Source organism: Aythya ferina (genome assembly GCF_964211825.1).
Source record: "Aythya ferina genome assembly, chromosome: 7".
Classification (NCBI taxonomy): domain Eukaryota; kingdom Metazoa; phylum Chordata; class Aves; order Anseriformes; family Anatidae; genus Aythya; species Aythya ferina.
In genome coordinates, this window is record NC_140302.1 from 32882116 (window position 1) to 32909201 (window position 27086).

At 39.2% G+C, this 27086-nt stretch overlaps 1 protein-coding gene across 6 annotated transcripts in view; it reads right to left on the minus strand.

The window, feature by feature from the left end:
- Positions 1–976: 976 nt before the first annotated feature.
- ATE1 (arginyltransferase 1) overlaps positions 977–27086 on the minus strand; it is an 84879-nt gene continuing 58769 nt past the window's right edge. For 5 of the 6 annotated variants that reach the window (XM_084525746.1, XM_084525743.1, XM_084525742.1 and 2 more), the window contains exons 11-12: positions 22242–22362; positions 977–4186 (exon numbers count right to left, since the gene is read on the minus strand). In XM_084525746.1, the coding sequence (XP_084381872.1) occupies positions 4008–4186; positions 22242–22362 (300 nt within the window). In that variant the 3' untranslated portion in view covers positions 977–4007. Of the gene's footprint in view, positions 4187–10779; positions 11604–22241; positions 22363–27086 lie in introns of those variants that run through there. The other variant, XM_084525745.1, reaches the window with a different exon arrangement.

A 27086-nucleotide genomic window follows, 5' to 3' on the forward strand; every position in this document is an offset into this window, starting at 1 on the left:
TATAAAGACAGTGGGTAAGGTACGTGGCTGTGATGCTTCTGGAAACCGATCATTTCCCTGAAATGTGGTGAAGATTTCTGTCCTAAGTCCTGCCTGCACCCTTCCGAGTGCAGGCTTTTCTCTTCCTGCAACAGGACTGGGACCAAATGAGTTAGAAGTAACATTAAAGCTTGGGAAGGCTTGGGAGGGAGTGGAGAGGGAAAGACCGATGGGGAGAGCCCATAATACGCGTCTGAAGGATTATCTGGGATGGGCAGAAAGAGGAGAAATTCAGAAATACACAGCCAGAGGAGTGCGTCACCAGGCTGCAGCTTCAGAACTGGCAAACACATTGACACAGCTTCAAAAAGAGTCGTGGGTGTAGGCACCCTGAGCGAACAATGAAGAGTAATCGTTCCCAGGAACACAATTTGGGGGGCAGGCCCTTGTAACACATCATGCACTGGATCATTGACCAAAATGTAAGCCATGGTGGCACCGAGCTTTGATGAAAGTCTAATTTGGGAATCCGGAATTAGCTGGAATTCCTCCCCAGCCAGAAGGAAAACAAATCAGCATTTGGTTACCTTTGGGGAGAGCAGCACGTAATCCAGACTTCTGCGTTGCTTGTTTGGCTGCATAGTTCAGGGGAAGTTTTTGTTTTGTTTCTTTCAGCCCACTGGAAATGGTACAGGCTCATTAAAATAAGTAGTCCTACCTACCCCACGTTTGTGAAAAGCCTACCACTTCATTTTATTCCACTCAGAGAAAACTGAGAGCTGCTGTTTCAATGCAGACAAGTAAAATCTTAAATACACTCTCTAGCTAGAACTAAAATAAAGATCTAAAATATGGTTTTATGTTTTCAAGTGATCCATATACCTTCCAGTCACTGCTGCTCTGACTCCTCCAGTTTTGCTGTTCACTGGACGCTTGTCAACAACTGGGATAATCAATTCCTAAGAAGCAAGACAGAATTCACACTCAAAGCTATTAATTCTTTATAATAATTCACAGAGACTAGAAATAACTTTATTTTCTATACTCACAAGTCAAACAGGCCTGCTGAAAAGCAATTACAAACTCAACATGCGAGTTCTTTTGCATTTACTGAAATTTGTTGATGCTGGAAATGCATAAGCTCCCCGTTTATTTCCAATTAAAACAAACCATGGTATTTTTTTTTTTTTTTTTAGCATCGGTCACAGCTCTGCATTTTCTTGCCACCATTCTATGCTCATTTAGCAACAGATAATAGAACAAGGCAAATTTACTTTGGAGATTAACTCTCACAAACTAATTACGCTAAAGAAAAATTATAGAATATTTTATACTAAATTAAATATCTCTAACTTCGATAATTTTCAGTGACATCTTATTAAATACAATTAAAATAGTGGTGAATTTTTAGCTCCACTGAAGTCAATGACAAAACAGAGAACTTCATCCTGAGGGCTCTATGCCTCTTCTGCAATAGGGGTGGAATAATCAGTCCTGAAAAACACTGCATTGATTTCCTTCTAAGATAACACCAAAGGAGCAAATTAGATCTCAGTTCACTGGATCAGATGAGCTCAATTTTTGAATTCATCTCAGTTTTGACTCTTGTTTTTTAAATTTGAGCTCAGTAAGGATCAAAAGCCCACCCTGTTGCAGCAGCGCAGTTCCAGTGGAGGTTGGGGAGTGAAAGCACCAGTTCAGACTTCACAGGAAATGGTCATTTACCTGTTGTGGTCACACCAACAACAGCTTCAAGCTGTTCTCCACTTCTGGTTTTACACCTATCTCACTTTTCTTTAGTTGTAGTTCTTAAAAGCTCCACAAGAGAAAAAGTTTATGAGAAAAAAAGTCTATTATGCATATAGAAGGCAAATCAGTAAAAAACACTGGGCACGAAGGACAGAGCTCTTCTGAACCCTGGGTGTTAACAGAACCCTTGTAATTCAACCTGCTCCCTTGTAATTCAACAGGAACTTTACCTTGTAGGCTCAACAAGAGCACATCAAGGCCATTTGATTTTCTTCTGGATATTCAAAGTCATACTGGAAAAATTCTGTGCCTTTTACCTGATTTTATATCACATAAAAAGGTTTTCTCATTTGTTTTGTTTTTAAGTGGTGTGGGCATCAGCACATTTCAACACATTGTAGAGACAGAAACTGTTACGCTGTTCCGACACGTCAGGCGAGAGGTATTTTCTCCACAGAAAGGAACAACTTATAATAATGGTCATAAACAGTGGCTAGTGGTTCTCCCGTGGCAGGAGGTTTAGGTAAGACACGGAGAAACAAGACAGTGCAGCATACAGAAACCTTGCAGTTCCAGATAACAGACGCGCACTTGCCAGATACGATGCTGACACAAATAACCAATGTTGTTGCAGAGTGGGAGTAGCCCAATACAGTACATACCAATTAATAAAAGACATTACTTCCTAAAATTACTGGTGAACCTGCACTCAAAACCAGTAATTTACAGAGATCAAACTGACACGGAAAAAAAAAAAAGTTAAAGTTAAATCTGCAACACACTTGAATCTCAAAATTCTTGCAGCTATTCCACAAAAAAATCAATGACTAATGATACTGGCCAAGTGTTCAAAATGAAATCAAGCACATGGCTGATACGAGTTGTAACCTTCAGAGACTAAAGTTGAATTTGATTTCTTTCTGGGGAAAAAGTAAAACGTGCAGATACATTCTTGAATAAGAATATTCTTCAGAGGTTAACAGGAAAACTTCAAGTTGATTCAAGGTAAATACTGGCTCCTGTTACCCAAGAAGATAAGTAAATTATAAGCACATTGGGATTGTTATGATGTTGTAATACGTTACTGAACATACAACCATGTTATTTCCCCAAATTCCTATAACTTGTATGATCTGATACAGACACAGACTAACAACAACATGAATACATTGGTAATAAAGTGCTTTGATAAAGCATTGCAACTTTCTCTGTTTCCAATAGGAATATTTAGTAAAATGGTATTAAAGATGTTAACCTGAGAGCCACTGCAGCATAAACAAAACAGTCACTAGGACCTAGAAATATGATACGCAAGTCTCCCCACACAAATCTGCAGAAAAAATTGCAACAAAAAAAAAAGCGCAGTGGTACCTCAATCATTTTTAGCATAGCCCTGAAATGTGCACTCAAGAGCTATAGGATAAATCTCCCAAACTCCATTTCACATTAATGATGTGCATGAAAATATCCACTCTTTTTAGATAAATGGTAAGGCTTGTATCAAAACAAAGGAACCCAAACAAACAAACACAAAAAAGACAACTAACCAAAAAACACCACAAAACCCTTGGCATATCTTTGGTAAATTTATAGTGCAGCTATTCTGTTTCGTCTCTGAAGGGGAAAGTTTTCCAAAGCACTGCATCCCCTGCCACTAAGAATCTACTAGAAATTGCCACATTCACTAGGATCTCTGATGCTAACCTACTCTATCAAACAAATGAAGAATGTGCAGTGAAAATGTTTCCTGTTTTTAAATACACTGTTGAAGTATAATTAAACCATGCCAGATTTCACACTGGAAAGTAACGGCACCTTTCAGTTCTCTTGCAATAGTTTAGGAGCACACAAATGCGAGCACAAATTTCATGGCAATTTTAAATAATAGATACCCAAGTTGCTATTTGAAAACATCTGTAATTTAATTATTGTTAATCTAGATTTAGTCAACCTTTGTCCCTAGAAAAAAAGACACCTGTTTTTCATTTTGCTTAGATACTTAGAATTATTCAAAATGCAAAGAAAGGCTAGAACTACTTAATTAAAAGGTATTACAAGCATGTATTTCTAAGCTTATATTGCTAAAGCTTTGCTGTATTGTCAAAAGTTTTATTGGAGTTTGCCTTAAAACACAGTACCATGTACTCACACATGCCTAGATATATACCTGTATTTCATACTGCAATTTTAGTAGGCATACCAACACACAACTATGTTACAAATCACCCAGTGGCAGTGCAATAAATGGTAGTGCCATCGAAATGTCATTCAATGATTTTTCAACTCCTGAACAACAGCATTCTTTCTGAACAGGTCTGTCCAACCAAACTTGCATATTGCTGGACGCTGGCTTCATCGCTTGGCCCCTTCCTCCTCTTCTTATACACACTGTAAGGCATTATGGTTCTCTTGTGAAGTACTCGAACTCTGCCCAGTTCCTTGATACGACCTTCATCAACTGCAAAGAGAATCAGAGAAAATAAAAATTAGTTACATATATTGTCCGTATGATCTTAATTTATGCAACTAACTTCAATATGCATAATGAAAACTATCTGAAGTAATAAAACTAATCTACAGATGAATAGCAGATGGAAGCAGAGCTGATCTACAGATCTGTTTGCTTGAATTATGGTTGAAAATAAAACATAGCTTGCAAAGTAACTCTATTTGTGATGTGTGAAAACATAAATCAAGCACCACCCACTTCTATAGGTGATGTAGAGCATTTCTGAAAGTACCTCTACTGCTGTATTTTAAAATTCACAAGACCAATGCCAGAAGTGAAACTCTATCTGGGAAATAATTTCAAACACAACTGACCAGAAAAGACTTCTTGTTGCCATATTTGCATTTAATCACAGTTTACAAAAACCACCAGCACAAAGCACTCATTTTCCGTGATGTTGGAAAATGGATAAAAAAAACAGCAAGAAGCTCTACACTTTTTGCCTTAGGTAAGCGTTAGGCAATAAACTATCTTCCCAGGTTAAATCCCCACGACAATCCCACTTTTTTCCTCATTCACACTGGTTTCTGAGTTTCTCCAGTGGAATGAGGCTGAGCCCATGCCCTTGCTCATGTCTGACCCCTGAGCTCTGCAGACCTATGCACAGAGGCAGCAGTGCCGGATTGACACAATCCCTTAAGCTTTCAGATAGCACACCAACAACTGAAACCCATTACCCAACCTACAGAACCCCCGTGACTTCATTTAACCAGCCATACACTCCAGAGCAGTGTTGAACAAGGTAAAGTTTCCCGATTTTTATGAATTCCATTGATGCTACTTTTACTGAATAGCAACTTCATATAGCGGCTGCGTGTCCAAAAATTGGCTCCACAGTGCTAGAAAACTCTTTAAAGAAAGTGAGAAAGAATGCCACATGCCTGGGGCAACTGTAGGATAAATTAACATTATTGCAAAATACTGGTAAAAATCTTAGGACTTGATTGAACTTCAGGTTTACTTAGCCACCAGTGTAAGAGAAACACAGAAGCTGAAATAGGATTTTGAGAAGAGAGCTATATAAATTCAAACAACAACAGAGAAGAGACGCTAGAAGTCAACACCTGGGTACATAACCTACTCAGAAATTCCACCTTTTTGGCATCAGGGCATTATTCTACTGAAGAGACAGCACAGGTAAGTGTAACTGTGTAGCTTTGAATATTGCGGCAATCTCTGACCTAAATTAAATTAAAACATTTTGTATGTTCATGTACTTGTTTCATTTAGGTTTAATCATTAAAGGCTCCCTCAACTGGACCTGAATGGCACCCACTCTCCACCGTTCTCAGCAGCCAACTCAAAATCAAACCAACTGCTGTGGAAATCAGCGGCTACTTCATGGGCAGAAGTAGTCTTTATTTATAAGAGGACAAAAAGAGGTGGAAGTTTTTCAGCAAGTTTCACAAATGGTGACAGATCCAAAGTACAGAGGGTAGGAAGACACCAGTTCTGGGAAGCGAGTTGGTCACCAGGTTCTGTCTTGCCTTGTTTTACATACCTGAAGCTTATTAAAGGCTGAAGAGCAGCGCTCACCTGTTTTTCATATGTACGTAATCTTTGGACTCGCCACAGGTAAGCTAAACAAATTGTCTGGAAGAATACTAAGAGATTTATTTTACAAATCTCTATTCAGATGTAACCCTTACTACGGAAAAGCTTAACACTCCCTTTTGGGTCTTCTTTCTGCTTCAATAAAGACAAAGGAGGTCATTAAATGCTTTTTGTTGCGAGGCACTCTCAAGGACCTAGCCCTATTCATCCACAGCAATGCCTTAATAAACATTTTTCTGCTGATTGCCTGAATTTAGTATGTGAAACTTAATGAAGCCTGTTTTACAAAGTTGAGAATGACTTCATTTCTTTTATCTGTGTTTTGATTCCTAACATGAAAGTACAATGTCTTTTTTAAAACCTAGCTACGAAGAAGTGGTTTGAAGGAAGAAACTCTGAATAGGACTTGCTAAGATTGCATTCTCCACTAATTATTGTTGGCAATTGCTTTAGATAAAACACCGAAGTCAAAAGCCCTTTGCTCTGGCTTTCTCTCCCTCTTTGAAATCCAGCAGGTTTTTGATGTGTGGCCAATGCCTTCCTGATATCCCAGCAGGCTGGTTTTACCACCAGCCCTACTGCCTCTTCTATTACATCCTCCATCTTTCTGAAAGCGCACCAAAGCACCACTCGCAAGCTTAGCTTCTGGAGGTGACACAACCGTGAAGTTATTTTAACTTCTTCAATTGGAAAGTTTATATTTACAGCACCTCCAGGCTGACTGTGAGTTTGTGTCCTGCGCTGGACGCCCGCCAAGCCTTGCCGTCATAAAGAGCCTCGTGCCAAAAGCACTCTCAGAGCTGCTCCCTACTCACTGTTGATGCTCGCTGCTTTTAAATAATACTGAAGCCTGATACTCTGGATGAGTTCATCTTTTGGCTCGTACGTGCTCCTGGCCCCAGCTTCAGTTTCTTACAGTAACTAAAGCTACTGTACCTTGAATTTCCCTATAGCCTCACTGGCTCAGCTGAACTTTGTTCTTGTTGTTCGGCGTGTGTTTTTACACACTCAGTCTACTTTTACTCATTACATCAAGCACAGTCGGTGCATTATCCTCCCTGGAATCGGACCCACGCTAGCACTAGCTCTATAGCTATATTAAACAGTTATTACTACCCGGGTTCTAGCAAATTTGTTAAACACTGCAGCCAAGCACTTTCTGAAGCGGGGCTTGCCAAACCCTGCTGTAGACCAAGCCTTTCTTGGACCGTGGCACGGTTTCACAGCAGGCAGGAGAAGGCCCTCCCACATTAATCAAGAAAATCCCAAATATCTTGAAAAGTCACTGTAATATGAATGCTTCAGACATCTTTTAAGCTAAAGACAGTAAGTGCTGTGCATAAATAGAGACTACACAAACAGAGACCCTGTAATAACTAAAGTTGAGCATCAGGAAAGCTTCAAACCCAGGTGTGTCTGGTCCTACAAACTTACATAGCTTCCCTGTGTGACCAGTGCTGGGATAGCAGAGTAAGAATAAGAGAATAAGGAAAACACCCCTATTAACAAGTATTATTTCTGGGCTTTATTGAAGCAGTTTCAGTTAGAGACATCTGTTTCCTGAGGGACCCAGACTGATCAGATAGTGAAACTATGTTGGGGCAACTTTAATCATTATTGCAAGTACCGTATGCAATACTGTTACCGCTAAAAGCTAAAAAAAAAATAATTTTTTTTTTCCCATCTCACACTTTCTCATTTTATATCTCCTGAGTCCACCTCTAGCCTCTGCTTCTCCTCACAAGCAGTCCATGCATTAGCTTATATAAACCTCAAACCAGATAAAATCACGGGTCTGGAAACACCTCATCTTTCCCATTTGGGAAGATTGGATCTGGTGGAAGGAGTTCTACTAACGAAGACTGTTATAAATGAGCAATAGCACTAGAAGGAGGCACAACACTGCTAACATCCATTTGAACTCTTGGGCCCTTGCCCTTGTATTTGTGAAGATGATCTTCTCACAGAGTTGTTGATTAATTATAGTCTCCAGAAGAGATACCGTCACTTTATATATAAAACATACAAGGTTTTACTCCATAATTCAGTCACACCTATCGATACCATTGTGACAGTAGTTACTTATTACATAAAATTGCAAACTTCAGAAAATCAATCCTGTAGACTGAAAGCACAAATCATTTTAGGAAAGCGAGCAACTGAGGATGCCAACCATGAGCCTAAGACATGGCCATACTTACAGGCTATGCTTCTCTAGGCCAAAGAGCCATTTAGTTACATATCGCATCTCTAGCAGTGGCCAAAAGTAGATACCTTGGCCTCAATACAAGAGATTTAGGCACCTCAATAAGTACACTGTACCCATTTAACACACCTACCTGTAATATAGTTTTATTTAAAGATGCCCCAACAGTCTCATGTTTCTACTTCATGTCTGAAAAACGCAGCAATCGTCATCTAGTGATGTTTCTCAACTATGTTTTTGCACTGATTTACAACAATTTTCAGGAGGCTTCCATCAGGTCCCAGCAACAATTTAAATCTTTTTTTTTTTTTTCCCCAAATGGCTTACAAATTTTAAGTATCCTCAATAAAAACATCTGAATGAACATAAAAAGAGCTATTACATTTTTTATGCACTGAATGATTTGAAGTCTTTTCTTTTTTCTCTGTAAGGTATCCAGTGTAATTTAATGAGAATTAAACTGAAAAGCTTAACATTTTAGAAGGCAGAGGAACATTGTTTTTTAAGCCTATAAGAATCATCCTGTAAATCTCCAAGCTAAAATTCCATCTGAATTCTTGCTAAATAAATTAACTGCCACTTCTCCGTCTCCTCCCCCAGAGTCCTAAAGCACCAAATTATTTATGAAGCATTTGTCTAATGAAATTTGAATACAGGAGTGGTTTCATGTACAGCCCAACCGTGATGCCACAGATGCAAATAGGCGTTAAAATTCTTCTCACCACACACCCATATCGCTACTTAACGCATTAAATTCATACCTGTGCTCTGCATACATTACATCTCTACTCAGCAATTACAAATGGGCTGAGACGCTGGGGAAGGACACAAGTCAGGTCTGCTTCGGATTTCCCTTCACCAAAACTGCTGCCTTCGAGCAAAGGGCAGCAGCAGAAGTGCCACGGGGCACGGCAAGGCCCGATGACAGCGCACAGCCTCAGGATGCCAGGGAATGGTCACTCATCAACTGTCCCAGCAACACCACACACCCAAAAGTCTGAGCTAAGAATGACCTTTTTGCAAGCCAAAAAGTCACAGTGAATTTTTAGCAGGGAAAATGGATGCACGTGCCTGACAAGACTTCTTTAAATAAGTAGTAATAAGTGGAGGACTTTCCTGACAAACAAAGCTCCCTAATATCAGTAAAAAACGAAACATCAGTAAAAATCAAAGCAAGAAATAGGAGTAATCTAAAGACCAGCTCTGTCAAGTGTTGCCTTGGCAGACGTTGGGCAGATTTTGGCAGGATTTCTCGGCCCAGCTGCCCACACGCAAACACACCTCTGCCAAAAGCACAGACACCTTGCAAAGCAACACCAAGTAACGAGCAAACAGCAACAGCAGCCATGTCCAAAGGCAGCCCCATCCAGCAACCAGCCCAAAAAATGCTGCTGTACTCAACAGACCAGAAAGAACAAGGACAGAAGTATATTGCACCACTACACTATTCATTTTCTATTTCCTTATACAACCCCAACCAACCTCCTCCACACGCTGCAAACCCAAGATGTGATTTGCAAATGGTGACGTGCACTCATTCCTGCTGAAATACCCGCATAAAATCAGCAGGAGTTATTATTTTACCATTTTTATTCCCAACAGAAGCTAAGCAGGCATCCGTGTGCACTTACACTCCTTCAAATTTTCATTTCTGACATTTTTTCTTACGATGTAGGAATTTATTCATATTTTTATGAAGTTATTGTGGGAAGCTGAAATCCGAGTATTTTTCTTGTCCGCGTGCATTAATATTTATTATTATTACCTACTACAAGGTGGAGTAACTACATCTGGTCAGCAAGCCCACGATGCCTCTCCGGGCAAGCACGTGCAAAGCAGAAGAAGGGAGAATGGCAGAGCGAGCTCTGCAACCGCCTGCTGCAGCTCGGAGCAGGCTGGAAGCCAACATCCCAACGAAGAGTGCTACGGTTCAAAGGTTTTTGTAGCAGGCCGTTACTAAATCAACTTTTCAGCGGTGGCTGACTTAATTCAAGCTGGTTTTGATCAATATTGATTTAAGGAGGGCAGTGATCATTCAGGTCCTAAAAGCATTCTTTTTCTGTATCTGGCAGGAGCAGCAGAAGGAGGAAAGTGCTGTTTAAAACCGGTGTCTGGTGAGAAAAAAACAACCACTGCATCAAATTGTCTGAATGCAAATATCTGAATTTTTGACAATACTGAACTTTTTCCAAATGCATCTCAAAGTCAGGCACAACTCTTGTGGCCAGATCACAAGCTATGATGATGACGTTTCCCGAACGAAGAGCAGCAAACGTGGATCAGTTGAGAGCCACCCATGACATGTGCCTGCCAGCTCTACCTCTTCCCTTATCCCCTTGAATACACTTCTCACGTGTATGAAATCTTTAAATTTGTCAATGGCTTAGAAATGGAAGCAAGTTCACATTTCTTTCAAAGTACATTTCTCCATTTCTGGAGAAGTGACTGAAGAAATCATTAAAATTAAGTGACAAATACATGGACTTTTTTTTTTTTTTTAATAGGAAAAAAATAAAGTAGGCTGTCTGCCAACTTTTTAATAAAAAGCAATAATCACAGGCAGATATTTTTTATATTTTTTGTACATAATGGATTTAGGATTAGTAAGAAACCTTACTGAGGTCTGGTATTTCTAATTCAAAAAAGAAGCGTGGCACTCCTGCTAAACTCTGAAGCAACGCTGTTTCTGTTCATAACTTTCAGTTTCCTTAAATGCTGATTAAAATCCTTGGAAAAAAAGAAAGCATTTGGCCATCAAAACACCTCTTTCTCCAACGATACTGTTTGTATTTTTTATTTATTTATTTATTTTTACAGCAGTCATCTTGTTGGAGAGGTTTGTTGGAGGTTACAGGAGGATATCGCAGACATCTACCCGTGCTTCTCTTTCACAGGCTGGTGGTTCAGAGTAGGATATAACCCAGAAACTAAATATACCAGTTTTCTGTTGTTACTTATACATGTGCCTGAGGCGCACCATAAATTTAAAAGGCAAAGCAACTTGGAAATGCTCTCCATTTAGCAAAGTTTTTTTCAGCTACTCTGAAAAAAGAAACTCATTGTTCACGTCTCATGAGTAAGAGCCGAGATCTAGAAGTCCCCACATTTCTCTTTGCTTGCACTGTAGAAGTATTAAATTAGAAAACCCAGAAAAATCTGCAAAACTGAAATAAAACGGCAGCTAAAAAAATCTCGTTCTGGAGACTAAACATGACCTTATCTAACACGCCTCAAGGCAAGAGCATGGCAGAGAGGAGGAGCTCTAAAAACCGCCCATAAGATGACACCAGGTTTTTATCCACAACCTGGCCTTTGTTTTCAGATGGGCTTTAATCTTTGCCTGCTGCCTGCAGCTCACTCGCTCCACAAAAGACATATTTCTAATACCAAGCTCTGCAAAGCATTGACCACCAGTACGACCCAGGCCGGTAGCAGCTTCTGGGACACGCCAGTTAATTGCTGGGTGAAATGAGGAGCAGCATCCAAGGCACATTGGGTTCCTCAAAGACTGCCCTACGCAGCGAGGACCTCTGCGCGCGCCCTCCCTCGTGTTCTTTTAGTGCTTCTGCATCCATCCTTACACCGGGCATCCAGACTTTATTTGCTCTGTAGCAGGAAGGAACAGTGGGAAAAAGTGAAATTTAAAACTGCGCCATGAATCCTGTGATTTGCTGCAAAAGCTGTCTTAGAAGGAAACTCCTAGGCAGATGACTACCGTTATATATTTTTGTTTCCATTTTGCTAAAATAATAGAAATTGAAAAACCATTTTACCTCTAAAGATTAAATCCACGGAAGAAACATACGAAGATTAACAGTGGACAACTGCTGTATTTTCAGACAGACAGCCCAAAGGCTATGTTTGTTCTTTTGTTTCAAGTTGTTGGGGATTTTAATTTTAAATTGGGAAGCAGTCAGGACTTGCATCAGTTTTAAAGATGAACACAGTATTCCCATTTTTCAAAACAAGGAAAGATACACTAACAGCCTTAAAAATAAATTTATAAAGAGTTTAAAAAAAAAAAAAAAAGCTTCACGACATCCAAGCTTTCAAGCTAGGTACAAAAATGATCAAAAGAGACATCCACCCCTTACTGGAAACACAACATCAATGTTCATTTGTTTGAGAATAACTAAAGACTTCTTGAATTTCTTTTAAAAGAAATGCTATGCCTGGTTTACGTGACCTCTTCAGGTTCACGACCAATGACTTTAAAACAAAGAAACTCTAAAAGAAGAAGACAAATTAAACTTTCAAATGTTACAACTGAAATAAGAGATATTAATTACCAGAAATAAAAATCACGTCAGTCAGAAGTCTAATGTATCTGATCTTTGAATTCAAAATACTTTCTTACTTCTTTTAAACCATTATTTCTTTTTTTTTTCTTGACCAGCAAAAAATAGGAAGTCATCCACAAACCCAAAACAGGCAATATAGAGTGACGAGATAAGCAATTTGCATTAATGCTGGTGTTTATGTACAACTCTAAGCTGAAATGTGCTTCTCCTCATATTGCTTCTTCACACATCAAGACATATTAAGACCAGTATGCCTTGGGGTATGAAAACACCAACTCAGATGAAAACAAGAGTACAGTTAAAATGAAGCATTACCAAAAAAAAAATAAATAAAAAAAAAAAAATTCAATGAAAAGAATTCCTAATTAAAACCAGAAAGCACAAGTCACAAAGGAAGTACAGTAAAAAGTTCAGGATATTCTCAATCAGCCAACCCTTTGCTGTTCAGTTACTCTAACAAGAAAAAAAAAAAAAAGGAACTTCTGAAATCACCGTTCAAAAAGAGAATGTTTCTAAGGGGCAAAATGCATCTGATCAAAATATTATCAATGATTCTTTACAAAATGATGACAGAAGCAGAGCCTTAGAATGGGTAAAAACAGGAAGTTTTGAGGGTAAATCTTAAAGACATCTTACAAACAAAGGCCGCTGGGCTTTGTGCCTGAAATCATACAACTGGTTTATGATTTGCAATTCAACTTTTAGAAGCAAGCAGACTAATCGCTTGACAAATGCATTCAAACTCTGCTAACCCCGCTGTGCCATGCGGAAACAATAACTCATTGTGTTTTGACTCTTATTATTCTAGTAGTAAACATGAATGGGGGCCAATGGAAAACATTTCCTGTGAACGCAGCAATTCAGAGCAGTACTGCTAGTTTTCAGCCGTAATTCACAGCAACCTGCAATGGTTTCTGCCTACCTGCAAATGCAATCCTTTGAGTATATTGGGATATTAACAACACTAAAATCCAAGTACAGCTCACTGTTCTGGAAACATTTGAGAGAGATGCATATAAAACAAGAAGTATACGTTTCCAGGTTTATTTCTGAGGAGCTCTCACACAATATGATTATTCTAATCTACCTCAGTTTATTACCCTGAAGTATTGTAACAGAGAAACAGCTACCAAAGGGCTAGATTTAAACGATACTGATGATTCTCCAAGGACTTGCCTTTCAGGGATGCACTGCAAAGGAAACTAGCAGTACCTTGGGAAAATGTTAGCTAAATGACACTGAACAGCTTTCTACCCAAGAACAGCATCCAGTTTGCTCCCAAAGTCAAGATAGTCAGATCTTATGGACGGTATGCCAAGACAGTACCGCACTTTTAGATGCTTCTCCAGAAGACAAAAAAGAACTAATCAAGTCTACTGAAGTTGTATCTCTGGACACGATGCTATTCTTGATGGCTTCAGATCTGAGGAATGAGAATGTGAGTTGACAAGGACGTTAACTGCATCCTGGGTATGCTTTCCTTTCTGGGTATGCTTTCCTTTCTACTTCTGCCTGTTTTAAATACACGTTGAGGTCCTGCAGGCAACCTTTAATTATGCGTTCAGTTGAAACGCCCCATGCATACAAAGACCAGAAGCAGAACTAGTAGGTAGAGCCAGCTTTTAAAAGCAGTAATTCAACCCCATCTCCAATCTGGAAGCATTAGCGTCACCGCTGCGTGGCGGGAGCCTGAGCTAACAAGCACCGTGAGATGCTCGTTGGGCACATGGCCCTGCGTGGCCCTCCCCTGACGTTGTGAGCCTGCAGGATCCAGGCTCCTTCATGCCTCAGCGCATTTCTGCTGGACTCTGGAGGCATTCCTAATGCATGACTGATCAGGCTGGGATCTGGGAAGGTGTACGTGCTCTGGGTTAGCACTGATGAGATGGACCAAGCTTAATCCTGCACCAGGCTCTCAGAACCTCCATCAGCTGCCTTTGGCTGTTCCTCAAAGCACCCAAGCGACTCTGAGCACAGCTGAGTGTTTGGAGCTGCTCGTTTCTCTTTAGAGACAGAACTAAAACTCCAAACCAGTCCTTGGAAACTGCTTTTTCTTTATTTTCCTTGCTATTAGGGAACTAAAGCTGCATAGGTATCTTACCAGTTTGCTTAGGCAAGGTAGCTGTCAAACTCAAGAACATCACAGCAAGTAACTCGGGTGCTGCTGGGAGAGACATTATCATGCCTCTGTGTCTGTGAACTAAAGCTCGAGAATACTCAGTTAGGGATGAATCCTGACCAGAAAAATCAGGGATGGAAACCAACTGCTACGTACACACTTTACATTAGGGGTGGATGAAATATTCCATCATTCCTTATGACAAACATCAACAGACACTTTTCCTGGACAAATGCAGAATGCTCAGCTTGTTACTAAGTCTGGTAGCATTGTAAAACTAGTGGGTACACTGATGTTTCAAAGAGAGCAGATTATTCTGTCCATTTCCTGAACTTACTTTGCGTAAGAAAACATCTTTCAAGTTACTGCAGTTTTTAAAAGCAGAAACACAACATAACATTTGAAATGAAAATGCACTTTCACTAAAATACCTTCTAACTCGCTAAGATTTACCAAAAACTGCCAAATACTCAACCCCGCTGTACGCAGTGATTTTCTAACCACAAAACAATGCTAAGCAGTCTAAGGTTTGTAGCACGAGCAGTGCCTAAAAGGACAGAGTGACCTTACTGCCTGTGCGAGGGAGGGCAAGTCATGACTGTCCTTCCAAATATCTGCATTTCTGCAGCTTCCAAGCACGGCAAAGCTGGCTTACACTTATGACATAAGTGTTTTAGACTTCATTGTTAATGTCAAATCAATTTTACAAGGGCTAACAAGAGAGACAGAGCTGTTGCTTCATTTCATATCTTACTGAATCAGTTTGCATTGCACAATAAAATCCAGAAACCACACTTTGTAACTTACCATCACAACTCTGAATTGTAACTTTGCTTCGGTAGAGTTAAAAACTTTTTATGTGGCTGAGTTAGAAATGTTAAATTAATTAAAATAAAGGGAATTTTAGCCATCCTGTATGCTTTTTATTCCCCCAGTCTATTTTGTAAACATTTCCATCTACTTATTTTCATCACTTTTAAGCAAGAATAAAACATTTTGGCAGCTTTATTTCTTTTTCTGAAGCAAAGCCCTCCCACGGGGCTGCCCCTGAGCCAGCTGATAGTGAAGGGAAACCAATGAGGAGTTGAGACTGCCACAAGAAGGTTTCCCTTCCAGCTGCAGCGCCCAACACTTTCAGCCAGGCTTCCCTTGACTCTCACTCATGGGTTTCAATGACACTTTGAGCCTCACAACGAAATGCAGCAGTGAGCTGCAGGCTTGCACTGATAGCAGAAGCAGAGGAATAAGTGACAGTACAAAAGACAAAGACTTACAGGATTATGCTTTCAGGAGTTGCAGCTCCAAACAACAGGATGGAAACAGGAAAATTTTTGTAAGGGCGTAAGAGTTAGTTAAAAACTATTTATTGAAATAGCTGAACTGCATTGAAGTGAAAATGGCAGGGAGCGGGAAGAGAATTTTTCAAACAAAGGGCAAAGTCCTTACTAAGGTTGCTATTTGAGAATGAGTTAAAAAAATTAAAAAACAAAACAAAAAAGTCAAGCTGAAGATTACAAATGCAAGCTTTTCCATGAAACGGGCAAAACTGCAGCAATTGGCAGTAGCTTATCAGCCAAGTAAATCAGATTACAGCAATCAATTTACCGGCTAAATTAATTAAAACATGGAATCAATTATGTTGCCTAAAGCTCCATATGCTACGTCGGGATGATGTTACCAGAGCACGAGTAAACACGCTGGGAGGCACCGGGGAGCGTTACACGAGGTCTGACCCTGGAAGGGGCTGGCTGGCGTGGCCGGTGGCGTGCGGCGAGCCGGGCTGCAGCACATGCCTGTGGTGTCCCTGCCACAGCTGCTCCCTATCTGGGCCTAATTACAGCTTTTTAACTTTTATCACATTTTGAAACTAACCCCATATGCTGGTTATCCTCTGCTTGAAATAAATCCGCATGATCCGTCTACCGAGCCCCGCTTTATTTCATTTTTAACTTCTGCTCTTGTGTTTCTAATGCCTTCTGAGAAGGGAGAATGATGCCTACAAGGCTCAGCATCCTCGCCTTCCCCACATCCCCTCTGAATGAGCTCAGTCCTGGGTCCAGTCACAGACAAGAGCAGAATTATTCTGCTAGAGAACCAAATGTTACAACAGTAAAATAGCAAACCCTGAGCAGGAAAGGGCATCTTGAGCAAGCAACCATCAAATACGTTGGTTCTGAGCAGTGGAGAAATATGCCAGCATGCATCTACTTTTCAAGCAAAGTCCTCAGAAAATTACATCATTTAAAAATATCTCTCTTCATTATACAATCTCCCTGCCGGTAATTTTGGATTAAAACTTATTTTGGGGAATTTTTCAGCACAACCTCCGTGTTTCATGAATTGCACAAGAAGCCAGATGCCGGTGCTTCCCGAGGTGCCTGCTTGACTCTGCTGCATGCACTGTGTCAGGGGCGGATACATTGAGCAGATCACTGAATGCAAACTGTAAAACAAATATTTAGCAAAGTTTGAGAGTTGCTAAAACAACACAAAACGGGCTCCGTATCGTGACTGTACATGAAATCCCATTTTAAAGACCTTTCCTTCTTTGCAATTGATTGCGTTGTGATAATCCATTTCAGCTCTGCTGATCCTCTCTAACCTCCCCAGGCCAATTCGTGCCGTGCTCTCTGCGTGCAAATGTTGCTGAAACATTTTCAGAGCTGCAGAGCCAGCTGTTTAGGACCCACAAATTAATGAAGTTAATAACGTTACCTTTTTATTACAGAAGCACTTGAGTGTATTTTTGCATATTAGACCAAAATCCCATGCCAGTCATTTCAATTGAATCCAAACATAATAAAAAAAGAGTGAAAAAAATTTGCCTGGCTACACCTTATTGGCACTGCCTGCATTGTTTAAGTATCTTGTATGCTCAAGGATTGCACTGGATTTAGAAATATGTGTTTGATGAGTTCAGTTGTTTATAAACTAATTAGAAACAGATAAACTTGTCTCATTCAGAGGAGCTGCTACAAATAATTGATAATTTGATATTCATGTGTTCTTCTTGGTTACAGAATTCACATTCACTACCTACAGCTGTGTAAGATAGTGGCGAGTTAGTTCTTTAGACTAATTAACGATCTAATAGAATTTAAAGATCTAATAGAATTTACTGAAATGCTCTCAGACCTCTCCAAAGTACACAGCCCCACAGCTTTAAAGGCTGACAAACAGCAGTTGTTTTAGAGCAGACCAGCAACTTCCCCCGAAATCAGATGATTGCACAGTTCTAAACAATTTGTTTAAGGCTTTCCATCTGTGATATTTCTGTGGCGACATTTCCATGATCCCAAGAACTTCAGCACATTGATCCTCGTACACATTAATCTGCACTACCCTACCCTTGCAGACATTAACGTGTGCTGTCATCTGAATGGGTTTGTCTGACCAGCGTTGAAGACGTGACACTACACCAATAAATTGCCTCGCCAGCGACCCCAAACACCAGAAGTGCCCAGCCGGCAGCCCACGGGTACAGCATCCTGTGGGTACAAGTATGTGATCGTGGCTTTGCCTCCAAGAGAGGGAGGAGGAGGAAGAACAACATCACGCAAACACAATGTACTTCTAAATATATCTTCAAATTGAACAGCCCTCTGTGCTTGATGAGAAATGACCAAACTGTTTGTGTTCACAGATGCAACAAATGCAAAACATGTTTGAAATAAGCCCTTCTTATTAGCAAAGAAAGGCATCTAAGCTGTACATCGAGTGTTTTGAAAAACATTGCACTAGAAAAATCAGGGTTATTGAAATAGTTGCAAGAGATTATTTTTCTAGTGAAAGCATTATGTATCCAAATACATATTGAAAATAAATACACTTCTGCACAACCGCCCAACCCTGCAGACTTCTGGGTAGGAATTCTAGGTTTTATTTACGATAAAATTAATAATGTTTTTTGCAAGAAACAGAGAGTTAAGATGCATAATCAAGAGGATTCAGAAGTTATTAAATAGTTGGAATGTTGTTTGTCTTCTACTGCTCTAGCTTATTATGTGCAGCAGAATAACAATGCTGTAAATCTGTTTAAAAAAAATGGAGTTAGTAGCTACAATATGTGGGAAAGATGTACTTTTGAAGAAGAGGAAAATATTTTTCAGTCTGTTTCAACCTCACGTGTTCAGTCATCAACAGCTGGCGATGTAAGTTCTGCCTTTGACTGACTGCAGGACCTGGTACCTCAGATTCTCTCTTCTCGAAGGAAGCTCCTTTGCATCTCCCCATACTCCCTGCTTCATTTCTCCCACAGCTCTCATGCTGGGAGAGATTTCTCCACAAACTCCAGAAGATAACTAATATATTTCCCTAGATCCCTCCTCAAAACTCTTCTTCCTCATAGCATTTACAAAAATATCATATAGCTTAGGCTGTTGATGCTTGATTAATCTACCACACCAATTAGAGTTGTTTCTCCATTTCCTAATACCATCTTTTAGTATCCTTTGTATTTCATGTTAGACTATACTCTCTAGAGCAGAAAGCATCTTCTCTCCATGAATTTGTACAGACAACACAGAGTAGTCTATGTACATCTTGATCTTGATCATGTAAGTATCAACACTAGAGAAATGACTTGAATTTTAATTAAAGTATTTGATACACATTTTAATTTCATTCTGCTATTAGATGTACAGTAAGTTGAACAGATACATATTAGCTTTGCCAATTATTAGCTTCAGCAAACAAACCTGTCAAGATAAAAACAAAACAAAACACATTAAAATCCCCTTTGATCAGCACTACTCAAAGCTTCTGCTCCAAGCAAGGCCATGCCTTGTGACCCAGGTCAAGCACAGCTTTTTCACTTGGGTTAAAAAAAAAAAAAAAAAGTTAGAAAAAAAAAGATGCCAGTGGGTTGGAATCAGAAAGATAGAAGTCAGAAGGATAAAACTATGCTGAGATATCAAGTAAATTATTTATAATTCTTTTCAAACTGTATTTGCTTCATAGACATAACTGCTAGTGAAAGGAACAAAGTAAACCGATGAAGACCTGTTTTGCAAGGAGGCAGTTGACTAGTGTGAAAGACTGACCATGGCCAAGAATACTTTAGCAGCATGCTATCATGTGGCTGAGTTTTGGACATCGGTTGTGAAATACTGTCCAAGTCACTGACGAGTACTTTTCTGCAGAGCAATCTTTTAATTCAGTTCTTTTATCTTCAACATAACTCAGTTTGCATTTACAGATGCATTTCATATACGTTCAATCCTTACCATAAAGAGAAGGACCCATATAACCACTTCAAGAAAATGCAGTTTAGCATAATATCTATTTTTGGAACTCAACACTATCCAAACTCTCTGTCACTACCCCACCTCACTAACTGCTGGTTTATTTGTAAGTAAGGGACCGGTAGCTGCTTAATGATAAACACATCAGAACCTCAGCAAACCTCTGTCATTTATCAGATGATGCCAGGTCTCCTGAATTTTTCAAACTCAGCAGACAAAAGAAATGAAAAATCTGTTCTGTTTAAGACACGTAAATTACCAGTTCTGCCAATATTACAAAAGCAAGAATATTTGACAAATGTGACCTTTTACCCATGAATGCTGTTGGAGCATTGCTATGCATTTTTTTTCTCCCTAAAGTCACTGATGTTTTTTAATACATGTTATCAACTGCACATAAAATGACTACCAGCATAGTTTGTTTAAATATTAAATCTGAGAGCTTGCTGGCACAAGAACTCATCGTTTTCTCTGTACGACTGCAGTGTTCTGAGGTTAAGTAAGGTTGAATCTCATTACACTGGCCAGAAGTAAAGAGTTGGATCTATTTCAGCCATCAGGCACCCATGATTTGCCACCCTAAATAGTAACACGAAAAAAAAAATTATTACAGTGTCTGTAGTTGCTTTATTTGGTTATTTAATGTTAGACACTTTTTTAGACTTATCTCTGTAGTATAAAGAGTTAAGAACTTTGTTTAGTTCATCTCTCTCTTCTTCATTCTCCAGCAGTTAACAAAAGTATTAGACGTCAGAGGAGAAGGGGGTGGAAAACAATACACTCTAAAACCCTTTGAAAATGTTCAAGCACAGGACAACCACATAATGCAAAACAGGCAGAATCCTCTGTAAATGCTGATGAATATTTTCTGGTGCTTTAGAAAATTTTCACTACTTTTTGTCAACATAATGCACTTTCACAACCTGCAATTGGTAAATTTATTAGGTAACTTTTTTTCAAGGGAGGGAAAAGGAGTTTGAAAACTGCCAAACTTGCTGAACAAACTAGCATGAGGTCGTGTTTCAAGAATTTTCTGACATTGCAGATCACATTAAAAGATGACCATTTCCACTGGCTGTTTTATTGCCCCAGACAACAACACAAGTCACACCATTTCTCCCAGTTGTTTACTGGATCTGGTTACTGCCCTGAGTTTCTAAATAGGAAATCCCACTGCTGATAAATCACGACCTACTTAACTGACGTAATTATAGGCTGCATTATAGAAAGCTATTCACGAGGAATAAAGCACATCATCATTTCTATTGCTGTTTTTGTAATTCGCAGTAACTTAATTAAACTCATATTGCTGACTATAGTAGAGAGTAAAGAAATAAGAAGGAAACTGATTTTACTGTTGAGAAATAGCTTCCTTAGAACCAGCAACTCTTGAAACCTCAAATGGCTATAAGCTCTCAGCAGGTCTTGCACACTTCAACATGTAGCTATGTTTCAATTTCCTTAAACCACAGGACGTAAGTCACAGCTCCAGTAGTGTCTGGAGTGAGACATTTTGTGCTGATAATGATGCAGAGTTTTATATCCTGCCGTTTCTGAATGTGTGGGATCCCACAGGAATTTCTCAGAATCAAGAAGATGATGACGCCCTTTCGCTTGTATGGGGTTAACACCTTCAAACACAGTAGTCTTATTGTCACTCCTGGGCTCCAATGAATGCACTTCTTTTCCTCCAGCATAATGAGAATAACTTTAACACCACCACTGCCCTCCATAACCACTTCCCTTCTTCCTCCTACCTCTACTTTTCTTTTTATTTCCTCTCACCAATCTAATGACAATTCTAGCTGATGAGGGCATGACGTACCAGCTTTTCCCACGCTGATAAATGGTCTTTTTGAAGCGCACCCAAGCACATTCCCTAGGCTATTTCCCATACCACATGGCTACCTGTACAGTCACTGAGGAACATTATCTATTTGTACAGGACACCTGGCATAAATCCTGCTACTAGAACTTTTAAACCAGTATCTGTAGCAGTGCATCTGACCTGACTTTTGTAATATTTTTCACTGTTCTATGCTGGCAAATCACTAAGTAACTCTGCTACAGAATATAAAAATTACGTCCCATCTAATTCAAGACGCTTAAGGTGTTTCTACTGTTTGTTGCGTTCTTCCAAATCTCAGACAGATTGTTAAGCTAAATTCGGCAGTTTGTTTCTTCACAAAAGCACCTGATGCCTTTAAGGTCCTCCAGCCCTTTCACCTTCCTGTACTGGTTCTAACTTCCTTTCTTTGTACCTTCATCAGGCTAGAATCTAAGGAAGGAATAATTATTTGATCATTTTTGTTCACACACCAAATAACAATTTCCTGAAAAACACCAGCATACGTCAATCTTGAACTACATACAATCCGTAAAACAGAATGGACTTAAAAATTGTATTGAATATGTTCAAAGACAAAACTACCTATTTGTTAATGCTTGCAGAAGGAGTTGTGAATTTCAGACTGTTTTTTCCCTTTAAATATAACATTTCTATAACGTTTCAGCAGCAGATGATACCAACACATTGCAAAAACGAGACAGGCAATTTATTTATCATTACTTGTGAACTTACCTGCTTTTGCATCCTGGTTGAAACGAGAGTATTTGGAAAGCTCGAGCAGGGGAAGACATTGCTCGATGGGCGTCCAGACGTACGTCTCCGGGCACAACAAGTCAGAGGGCCTGTACTGACCCTAGAAAGGAGAAAAGGAAAGAAGATTAGTAGTCATATCAATGGCACAAGGACATCCTGGCTACAAGTTTCCAGATTTTCCTATGAACAAGGAATAGTTTTAACCTAATCTAAGCAAAACGAGTCAGAAACAGCCTCAGTGTAAACACAGGCTTATCCTTTAGTAATTTCTGCATACACTCAGGAATACAAACTTAACCTTGGTGCCTGAAAAGAAATGTAAAATTAAGATAATACATTTTACAGTGTCCAAGATGAAATTGAGAAATGTTGGCTTTGCTTACTGAAACTTTGTATTTAAAGTTATCCTCTAGAGTCCTGTTGAACCGGTACTGACACTAGAAAACTCAGCACCTCAAAAAGCAGCTTGCTGCAAGTGTTCTTTATTCTAGTGAGTAACAGGAAAAAAAACCACCTTCCTAACAGAAAAAGAACATTTCACAGTAAGCAGGATACTATTTATGCTACACTAGTGATGGAGCATTTTGTTCACTGCCCCTTAAATAGCAATGTTTTCCTTTTAATTCATAGAAATTTTTCTGGAAGAGCTTACAGATAATGATTAGTGAAATTCTACCATTGTTGTTGATTTATTAAACAGGTATTCTTTGCAGACATTCCCAGAAACTAAACAGCAATGTTTTTTTCCCCTTCTGCTACACAGAAAATCACCACCTCAGCAACAATGACCTCCTCTAATCAAATCTTTGGCTGATTTAAAATAAGATTACTCGTTGTCCTATAACTTAAGTCAAAAACCTATCTTTGACCAATTACTCATTTAATCCATTCCCTCTCAGCCTCCACGGCCATATGGTGGAAATATTTAATTAATTTTTAAAATGGAAATTCACTACAGATATCAACTTAAAAACAGATATACAGTCGATAGGATGCAAATATCTGAGGATTTCAGTTATGCAGGTCTTGAAGCAACAGTTAAAAAATACTGGAGGTTATCTTAAGTCACACTGCACTTGATGCAATTAAGAGCTCTTCATTTCAATGACTTTAAATAGGTAATGAGGATGATGATCTTCATAGGAGCAGTTTGAATCTTTGCCAAGTACTAAAGAGAAGCAGATGATTTTTTTCAACACCCATGAACAAGGCAGAGCGGTCTGGAGTGCAGCTGACCGGTGTTTGGGCAGAAGCTGATACAAAGCCTGTGCCCAGTCTGGTGATAAAGTTGTGCTTTAAAATGTGGTGTCCACAAGCTCTGCAATCCTTTTATACATACCCTTATGCAACAACGTGTCACTTTGGAGAATCAGGAGCAGCATTTGTGAATGTTTACAGAGATTCCAGCTGCTTTTTGTTCTCTGCCTGTCCGACTCTCGACGCTATTTACAGTAAGAGAATGAACTTTTTGTCATTATCCCATCAACTTTAAATTGCTGAGTAAGAAGTATTATGTCTGATAGAAATCACAACTGCCTGTATAGGTGGGGGGGAAGCTCTATGTTGAACCCTGTCAGATCCCTGGTGGGTCCTCACGAATGCTTGGACACTCTGTTTCATCCCTTTTCTTCAGCACAAGCTCAGGCTAACTCACCCGGAGCGACCCCTTCTCTCCAGTCACCAACCACTCCTCTGTGATCCGTTTGCTTCGAATTTCCACATGAAGTTAAAACAAAATTCCTCTGGCTCCACGCACAAGCCGAAGCCTCAAGGCATCCAAAAGTTCTCTAAACCGGAGAAGGGATCTGGCTGGCACACGCCACTTTGAGGTGCTGTGCCCCCGAAACAGAAACCCTTGAAAGGAACGGGAATGCAATGCCTACGAACACATTTAGTCACCGTTACTCAGGTGAAACAAATTAAGGATAAGGGAAAGATAAGCCTTTTCAGTCAGATATTACAACATTAAACATAATTACTTGTGGATTTCCTAAATGACACCCCATCTGTGAATCCCACAGGTGCACAATCATACCTCCTTTCTATGTTTCCCACTTCTACAGCATCATTTTCTATCACAAATACGATGTGTAAAACTAACTGCATTGCAGCATGCCTGAATTGGCTGTAACAAAAAGCTTCGTTAGCACTGAGCAAAACAGGCATGGGAAAAAGGATTATCCAATCCATGAAAGTAGATTCAGTTTTTATTTGGAGATCATAATTCCCTACTGAGGATGGAAAGAGGAGTAAATAGTTCTGAGGTTTCCATTGATGCTCTTCAATATCCTTCCGCTTTTTTTTTTTTTTTTTTGTACCTTATTTATTCTACTGGTTGAACCCACATCCCATGAATCATCCAGCAGAGGAAGTGGGAACCCAGACACACACAAGGGTGAATATCCCAATCAAGTGTTGGGGAAGTCTCTATATTGACATAATTAAAAAGGGAATCCACAGAAACTGCTAAATCAAATGCAATAATTTCTAAGGTTCTTGCTCCTCTTTTTTTTTTTTTTTTTTTTTTTTTTTCTTTTTTGTCCTGTAAGTGCTTATTTCAAATTTATTTTCTTCTTTGAAGATGTTAAGGCTCAACATGAAAATAAATGACTATGAATCCATCTCTTTTTTTTCATCCCCTTACTCCTGGACTGTGAAATACCTGAATGTGAGAGTCCAGCCAGATTATCCGTCACGTACAGGAGTACTTGTACTTCAAGAAAAAGGGACACGTTCACATTTCATTATTGACTCCTATGATTACACTGTCAACAGAAACTGACTGTAAGAGTACTATTTATATTGCATCTTATTCTTAAAACTACCAATGTGTAGCACACACCCAACATAAACCGACACTGGAAAGGGGATGATCAATTGCAGAGCTATTTATCACAGTAGAAGAACTTCATAAGATTTGCAAAACTGTTTTTGAAAATCATTACTCTTTGGCCTCAGATTGAATTAGCGTCCATTTCAGAAGCACTTTAGTCCACAACTGAAAACATTTTGCATTTATCTCACAATATAAAATCCCTTGCACAGTAGCACTGTTTATATTGCCCAGATCATCTTGGGAATTCTTATCTACAAGATTTTCAACAGAAAGGATCGTCTTACAGGCCATCCCTAAGCACTTCTCTCGTGGTTCAGCTTCTTAAATCCACTACAAGCTGCTGATGAAATGCACTCTGCCAATATACAACTCTACATTTTTTCCCATTCACCTATTCTTTGTAGAGAAATATCCAACAAGATGGACAACATACTATTTTGAAGTGTTTCTGGAAATAAAATATACTTACCTAACATTTCGCTGTTTTTGATGCTGTTTAAAATTCTCATGGATATCCAAAAACAGCCCCTACAGAGCACACCAGGCATTTGTAAAATAGTCAAAAACCCTCCCTCTGACAGCGGTGAATAGAAAATACTCAGGGAAGAACAAAACAGTAATACAAGCTGGTAGCATTACTTTGCCAATACTCTCTTGACCTCCAACAATATGTGAAACAGATACTTTCATAACCAGGTAACTTCAGTAACAATGCGTTTTGCCAGCCATTTAACAACCCTGAATTGCTGCTATTTACTTCCACCTGCAAGCTGCAGTTCCCCTTGATGATGATCACCACCACTGTGGCATGAATAAGTGAAAACCATTGCCTTATCAACATGCCACGCATGATTTTACAGACATACAGGTCAGTAGGGACCTAAATTCATTACTCATTCCTCTGACATATGCTGCTCCATACATTTAGTCACCTAGTCATTCTGACCTCTTTCTAATTTTGCTCTGTCTCGTTTGAAACACGGGAAAAAGGTCACAAAGGGATAACACCCAGGCCACATTGCTCAAGAAGCAGGAGAGCACAAGGTAAAATAAAGGTGTAAAGAAAAACAACAGAAAAAAAAATGCATCTTTATAAGCATGAATCAAATGGTTTCATTAAAAAGCAGTACAAAAAAGTAGTATGGCTAAGGAAATCCTGAGTATGTGGTTTCTTCTACCAAGTCAACTCATTGCAATATATATATATATATATATATATATATATGACAGGCTATTTAATAAAAACAGCTCTAAAACTATTTTCACTGATATTTGCAGCACTCTTATGAAAGAAGAAAACTTTAGGTGCTTTCCCTCATACTACTAGATATGCTCCATTTTAATTCAAAACTTCTGGAAATAAATTTTACAGCACAGCTGCCAAGTCTAAATTAATACTTCACACCATGATATTTTTTGTTTTACAGTTTCCAAATCAAAATCTTCTTCTGAACTTTTGTCCCACAGGAAGGGCAAAGGTTTTAATGAGACTTAAGTCTGGAGATTACTTTTTAAATATTTTGTAAAATCTGAGGGATTTGGTAAGCATTTGAGATGAAAAACATCAGCAGAGTTTGTTTTTGTAGTCTGAGTAAAACTTAAAATGTAAAACTACCAAGAAAGAGAATAGTCTCAAAAACAAAAAAAGGTCAAGCACCAGTAGCATTGAAAAAACAAGAAGGGAAGGTTAAACACACATTTAATTCTTTTATCAAGTGCAGTTTACATCTGTATTCTATTTTTTCCACAATAAACCCATTGATCTTTTATTAAAAGTAAATTAAGACTGCCTTCATCTCAATTTCCAGTCAGCTGCTGAAAAAGAAGCTCTCAGACTACATAAACAAAATAATTCCAAATTATCAACAGCAATCCGTTAGAGCTGTGCAGCACAACATGAGAAAGGGTGAGTCGGGCTGCAGGTTTATTAAATTCGGTCTTTTTGCTGAAAGACAACCCCGCCAGAATCCCATCAGCAAAGCACGACA